Raw genomic sequence first — 7,282 nt, 5'->3', positions numbered from 1 at the left:
CTCTCTCTCTCTCTCTCTCTCTCTCTCTCTCTCTCTCTCACCTCTTCCCCTTCCTGGGGGTGCAGAAGGGTAGAGCTAGGGATCCTGTTATCCTGGAAATAGGTCCATAACCATGGTGGCTGTCAGACCTTGTTTTTCTGCAGCTATCTCAATTGCTTAATTTTTCCCTCAGTAAAGGTAATTTGCTAAATATTTAAATAAGCCTGATTTAAATTGCCTATCACTCAAACATTTTCCATTCAGATAAATTCATGAACCAGGAAAAAGTCATCTTTCAGAGAACACGTGGTAAGTTTGCAGCAGCCACAACGTGCCTGGTGGCCCTGATGACACAGGGGCTGCTTTGCTGCAACTCGTCTGCTAAGGCCTGCTTTTTGTACCATGAAAGGCGGTGGCAAGGTCTAGCTCTGTGCCATACAAAGGAGAAGAAGCGCCCAATTACATTTCAAAGGAGGCATATGGAGGAGGAGGAGGAGAAGATGATGGAGGCCATGCTCCAGGAGTGGAGGAAGTGGTTCAACACCCGACCCCGCATGTCATTAGAAATGGTCTTCCCACGAACCAGAACCATCTTCAGCAAACACTGGACCAGGGATGGCCCAAGGTGTGTCCTTGTATGCCCACTCCCCCATGGAGCTCTGTGCTGGGAAGGAGTCTGAGTGCAGGGGTCAGCGAGGAAGGTACAGAGTGAGCAAGCCTGCACCCCCACCCTTCACTGGCTGGGCTCCTCCGTGCAGGGGCTGGGCTCTGGGCATCCTTGGTTCCCCAGGGCCTCTAAAGTTTATGTACATAGCAGCTGCTTAATAAATGTGTAATGAGTCAATAGAGATATTGTTTTCATCTTCTGTTTCCCTTTGAAAAAGTCTGCAATTGCTCCTACTTGTTTTTATACTAAATTCAGCTTGTAATGTCTTCCACAATCAAGCTGTCTCTCCCTTGGATGTAATTTTGCCCACTCCCTCTCTACGTCAGAGACGGTGGACTTTTCCCAGGCTGACAAGAGTGCACAGAGCCCCTGCGTGTCATTCATAGAGGGGCCGGCATGTGGCCAATCAGTAACGGGGAGCTCAATTGACTGGAACAAACTGGAAACCTGGCAGTTGAAGTTCCATGTATGACTCCTTATACAGTCCACAGCAGGTACGTCAGCCTCATTGGCTCCACAATAGATGGCGCCCTCTCGTGGAAATAAACATTAAAAAAAATGTTCCTGCAGGTGCTGGGCTTTCCCCTCCGGAGGATTTTTGCAGTCTGGGCCTGTGGGCTCAGCTGTGAAAGGGACTCAGATCAGCCAGCTGTCTGTTGCCTGCTGTCAGTAGTCAGAATGGCTGGAATTCTGAAATGGAATAATATCACCACTTATAGAAGCAACAAATGCATTTTATTATCAAAATGAAAACCCTAATATGTTTCTTAAGAATATGCCTGGCTCACTACTTAGAAAATTAATAACGGCACAACAAATAAAAACAAACCCAGATAAACAAATAAAAAGAGATGAAAACAGTCAACCCAAAGCGGAAGAATCGTGTATCCGCATCAATGCTGTGGATGAAGCTGGTGCACCCCAACCCTCTCCCTCCAGGTGAAGTTGTTTCCCCAGCCCAAGAATTGTGCAGTAGTCAGAGCTTGCCTGGTCAGCTTGGTTGTGTCCTGCCTCTGTCCTGAGGCTTTTTGAACTCACAAGCATATGGGAGCTGTGAAAACTCTGTAACTTACACACACGGTAGACACCTGACATTTTAAACTCTCTTCCTGGACATTCACCACCAATAAAAGTATTGAACTGATCAGAACTGAGGACATAGCTCTGTTTTCTGCCAACAGAGACTACCCCCAATTCAGGCTGACATTGTTCCATTAATCAACAACATGTTCAATCAATCAACAACATGTTCAATCATAATTAGTGAGTTATGAACCCAGCAGTAGGTGTCCATTTTGTCCCCAAGAGCTATCATGAGATGAGTCATCAGATGTCTTGCTGGGAACCTCATCTGTCACATTTCTTATTCTCATAGGTTAGTGACCTGTTACAAGAGGCAGAGGCTTTAATTACCTAAATTGTTCCTAATCATTTATCCTGGTTCCTCACACAATGAGTTCCACAACTGTTATTATTTCTCAGGGGCACACATTTGTTGATTTATTGATTTAAATTGAGCTCTAAATAAAAATCCAGTCCATGCGGAATCTACCTTCTCTACATTAGGATTAAGTGAGGCTAAGAGAGGAGGGCAGACACAGTCAAGGTGCATTATTTCTTTGCACTGAGTTTGCATTGAAAATTATCATTATTGTTGTTTTACTTAATAGCTTGATTTTTAGTGGAAATTACCAGAAAATGACTTTAAAAATCGGAGCCCCAGGACTGATTTTTACAGCTAGTACGGCATTATTTAGCGCCACCTGGAGACACATCATGTGTTGCAGAGGGGAGGAAATAACCAGAAAAAAAAATAAACATTTCAAACCTTAGTTTAGCAACATAGAGATACTAACTTGCTTTTTTTTTTGCCTGTCTTTCCCCAAGCCAGGCATTCCATTTGTAACTGTCCAATCATTCAACAACCCTATGAAACAGGTACTACTATTACTATTTTACAGTTGGAAAAATTGAGGCACACTAGTAAGTGGTAGAATTGGAATTTGATTGGAACCAAGTAGTTTGGTTCTAGAACTTATACTCGTACATTTTAACCACTATGATATATAAAACCTCCCATTTTGCTTCTGTATTCTGTCAAAAAGAATGATGTTTGAAATATGAAGGTAGAATGAATATGATCAAGAAGAAATGGAAGCCCAAGAGGGGAGAGGTGATGATAAGAAACACTTTAGCACTTTAAAAGAGAGTGTCTTCTGGACTGGATGAAATCTCAGAGTACCGAGACAATATACAGAAGGTTGCTAAACACGTCTGTGGCTCTGAGGTGCCATGGAGCAGTGAGAGGGTGAAAGGCTGGAGACAGGCAATTTTTCTAGAAGGTAAGAGCATGACAGCCAAGTGAGGCATCACTTGTAAGCACCCACATGTGAAAGTTCTCATTCCTGGGACCCAATATGGACTCAGTAAGGCTAAGTTATGTTGACATACCTCGTTTCCTAACAGACTGTCATATAACTGGATTTCAACAAAGCGTCTTAGCATACCCTGACACAATAAAGAAATACGGGTAGATGCAAAATTAGTATTCTCATGGAGGTTGATATGACTTTACATTGATGTTTTGATGAATAACAACCTGGAGAGGCTTTTCATGGCAAAATCCAAGGGTTGGCATTCAACTCTTTGGCCAGCACTTTTATTCAGTTTGGATGAAAATCTTGATGTCTTAGCCAATACAGAGGACACATACATCAAGTAAAGAGGCACAAAATATTGGGTGATTGAGTAGGGATCCCAAAGCATCTTAACAGTCTGGACCATTGGATGAAACCGAATGAGAGATAATTGAATAGGGGTGAATATGAGCCCCTTTATCCCAAGGTCCTAGTGAACTTCTTCTATGTTGAGGAGTGACTTGGCAGCAGTGTTATCAACAGAAATATAATGTGAGCTACATATGTAATTTAAAATTTTCCAGTAGCCACATTTTAAAAAGTAGAAAACAGAAAAGCCTCAGGTGAATTTTCATAATGTATTTTAATATATTTCCCCAAATATATCAGAAGACTATCATTTCAACATGTAATCAATATATAAAATTATTTTTGAGATGACTTATGTTTTCTTTACTAAGTCTCCAAGATCTAGTGTATATTTTACACTCATAGCGCCTCTCAGTTCGCACTAGCCACATTTTAAGCGCTCTTTGGCCACATGTGGTGACTGTACTGGACAGTGCTGCTTTTTAGAGAGATTTTATTGACACTTGGATCTGTGACTAGACTGCCCTCCAATTAAGTTGTTCTCAGGCTGGCTGCATTCATGGAGGAACTATGCCTAAAGTTATACCACTTGTAAGTATTGGTATCTTTTAGTGAAAAGAGAAAGGGCCTGGGCTCTTTGACATATAAATCACTGTAGAAAGTGTACTGGTGCCCACTGCCTGTGACCTGTATTCAACCCTTGCTCATAAGCACTGGTACAATTTCAGTGACTCAAAGACTAGCATTTTTCACTTATCCAACTGTTTTTTCTTCTCTGCTTATCTTCTGGAGTCCTTCGACATGCCTTTGTTCAAGTTAGATGTTGTTACTAGAGTTAGTGGCAGCTTATCTTTTTTTCAAGAAATAAAAAAATTCCGCATTCCATTCCCATCTCTAATAACAACCAATGCAACTTTTCAAAATGGTTTTGTCTCCATATTCTGTTCGCTTTTCCAAAAACTGATTTCTGAGCACTAATGCCAATCTAGGGCCTAATCAATAGTGATTACAGCTGAGGTCCAAGAAGTAAACATAAAAAAAATGAGTAGCCAAATATATGTTAGAAATGCACAAAAGCTCAGGTTAGAATATATCACCCTTCATTATTCCCATTTGCAGGTGAGAAAAGGTTTAGAGAGGTTAACTGGTTTGCTCAGTGTAAGACATTGCGTCTGATCCCAGGCCAACACCCTTTCTGCTTCATTGCACATCTTGCTGGAGTGACATTTTTCCTTGCAGGTCTGACACTATTATCTATTCACATGCCATGACTACCCAGAATCCTTCTTCCACAGTAGTTATTTTCTCTAAGTGGAATTCATGAATTCATGGCAGTTGAGAGTACATTCTCCGGAGCAGACTGCTTAGGTTCAAATGCTGGTCCCACCGCTTGCAAGCTGTGAGATGTAACTCAATTTCCTCATCTGTAAATTGAGGACAAGAGTCTCTCTTCCATAGAGATGAGCGCCTCCATATAAAGCACTAGAACAGAAACTGACCCATAGTAAGCACTCAATATTTTTTACTCAGTAAGAGAACAAATTTTCAGTCCTTCACTTGAAAACTCTGTACTACATAGAAGCCACTGGCTTGAAGGGAACTTACATATTAACTACCACAAGCCCCCAAGCCCAGGAACCCCTGCTGCAACATTCCTGGACAGATGGGTATCTGCAGACCACTCAGTAGGGAGCTTGCTGCCACAGGCACCACCACTCCATTTTTGGACAGCACTCACTTCTGGGGAAGCAGCTGTACCAGTGCAAATCCTCGGGTTTTGGAGCCTGGTGTATAATCATCCCATCATCTCCATCACCACCACCAATGGTTTTATTACAAGAAACGATGGAACTCTGATACAAATCTTGCCACATTACAATGTGCTTTAGAGAAAGCACGTAGGGTGAACTGAAGCTCAGAGTCAGATGATGAAAGAATATTCTTAACTCATTAATTCATGGCATTCTTGCCCATGGATAAAAATGAGTGACAAAACCTAATGAACATTATTTCTAGCAAGAGCATCTCTGTAGGGTCTTCCTAGCAAGACCAGTAATCCCCCCTTTGTATATGACTGACTCTTGGAAAAAGGGGAATCAGCAAGTGCAAATAATGATCAAGAGCTCTCCTGGGCTATGATATGTAAAGGAAATGCTGGTATTTCTATGAAATACTCAACTAGGGCAACTCAGTACACAATGAATACTAAATGTACAAAAAGCCCACTAAACTTACATATGTATTTATGTGGTTTCCTTTGATTTCTAAGGTAGATTTTTCAGCATTTCAAAAAAACCTTTTTTCTTTTGCTTCACAAGTGAATACGGGGTTGAACTACTCAAGTAAATAGTACCTGATTGAGGTTAAAAGTGTGTGGCTTTTCACCTTGTTCTTAATTGTTCTAAATTGATGAAATTTCCATTTTTCACCCTTCCCACTCATTTTTGGAAAACAGGGACAAAATCCAACAAAAAGGCAAACAGTAGCAAAGGTGGGAATGCTGCTGGAACTACACAGATGGCTGCAAAGCAGCTCCACACACATTGCTACAGAAATTGTTCGACAGCATTGAAACACTCGCTAGCTGAGATGACGTCCAAAGGTGTACGAAAACTAGAGTGTGATGTGACTGTATGAGGTAGAAAAGTGAAGGAGGTTGAAAAGTCAAATGTACTCAGGTCACATACCTTCTGAATGAGGTGCTGCTGAGAGAGGCAAATGTAATTTGCATTTCTACTTTAAATTCATTTTTTAGAGCCAATGGAAATCCTGATTCCTAACACAAACCAAAGGCTTTTTAATCATAAGGTCAACTGAGATCGGATATATAAAAGTGCCTTCTAAATAGTAAAGTATTCATACCAGATTTTATTATTCCCAAGTTAAATGAGAGGAAATGTACTTTCTCAAGGACAATTAGATCTTTGTGTAACCTTGATTCATCTACTCCAATCTCTAATCTACTCAGTTTCTTCAAGCTCCTTGCTGGAGATTGCTATGGGGACTGCTCTTTATCGCTCTTTTGCAGGTTTATGCATCCATCTTGCTTGATGGGCGGACAACCCAACTCACAGGCACCAAGGACAGAAACCAGCAAGTGAAGGGAAAGTGACCAAAATGGAGATGGAAGAAAGAGACAACAATGTAACTAAATCAACAAGAAATAAGAGTCAAGAAAAAATAACAACAAAATGTATTTAAAAACAGACTTCTCCAGTTGGCATTTTGAATGAAATAGCTACCAATTAACTCCAACCCTTTATATTGTGTTTCTTTTGCTCCTGGAGTCCTCTTGCAGCTTTAATTCTTGAAACTCAGGCGGCAGCACCAGACATTAAATCCCCAAAGGGAGAGGTATTATTAAACCTTTTGCTGGCCATTCTTTTCTGAACAAAAATGGACACATTCTTAAGCCCTCTTACTCATTTCATAATGATCATTAGAAGAAGAAAAAATTAAGCCAAACTTGCATATTGAAAATAAAAGCACACACAAAAAAACTCCTGCAGATAATAAATATCGCTGATTCGCTTATTTTAAACAAAGTCCAATTTTATTCACTCTTAATATCCTTGCAGTCCGTTGTATACCTTCTGCACTGATCCCTGTTTCAGTAGCTGTTTGATGCCTGCGGAAAGAATAAACAAATGACTCCATAAACAAAAATGTGACCTCCCTAGAGGTTAAAGAGCATGCTCCATGGGGAGGCTCACGAAAGGTCTATGACAGCCATAGATCTGAATTAAACAAATAACCAGCAATGTTCAACTTCATCACACGTGGATACCCCCACATATGCACATGTACGTCCAAGATGATCCCTTATCTTTCTGTCTCTCAGGCACCCATGCCACACACATCCTACAAAAGCCTATGAGAAGAGGCAATTGAAACGGAATCAGGGCCGGCC

The 7,282-nt window shown here is 41.0% G+C and overlaps 1 protein-coding gene across 1 annotated transcript in view; it reads right to left on the bottom strand.

The window, feature by feature from the left end:
- Positions 1–6,536: 6,536 nt before the first annotated feature.
- The window catches only part of DNAJB11 (DnaJ heat shock protein family (Hsp40) member B11), a 17,525-nt gene continuing 16,779 nt past the window's right edge, over positions 6,537–7,282 (bottom strand). The window contains exon 9 of the mRNA XM_019667867.1: positions 6,537–7,000. Within this exon, the coding sequence (XP_019523412.1) occupies positions 6,936–7,000 (65 nt within the window). The 3' untranslated portion in view covers positions 6,537–6,935. The remainder of the gene's footprint in view (positions 7,001–7,282) is intronic.

The sequence above is a fragment of the Hipposideros armiger genome, unplaced genomic scaffold (genome assembly GCF_001890085.2).
Source record: "Hipposideros armiger isolate ML-2016 unplaced genomic scaffold, ASM189008v1 scaffold_14, whole genome shotgun sequence".
NCBI classification, from domain to species: Eukaryota; Metazoa; Chordata; class Mammalia; order Chiroptera; family Hipposideridae; genus Hipposideros; species Hipposideros armiger.
The sequence above is the reverse complement of the archived record's forward strand: the minus strand, read 5'-3'. Positions and strand labels throughout refer to the sequence as shown.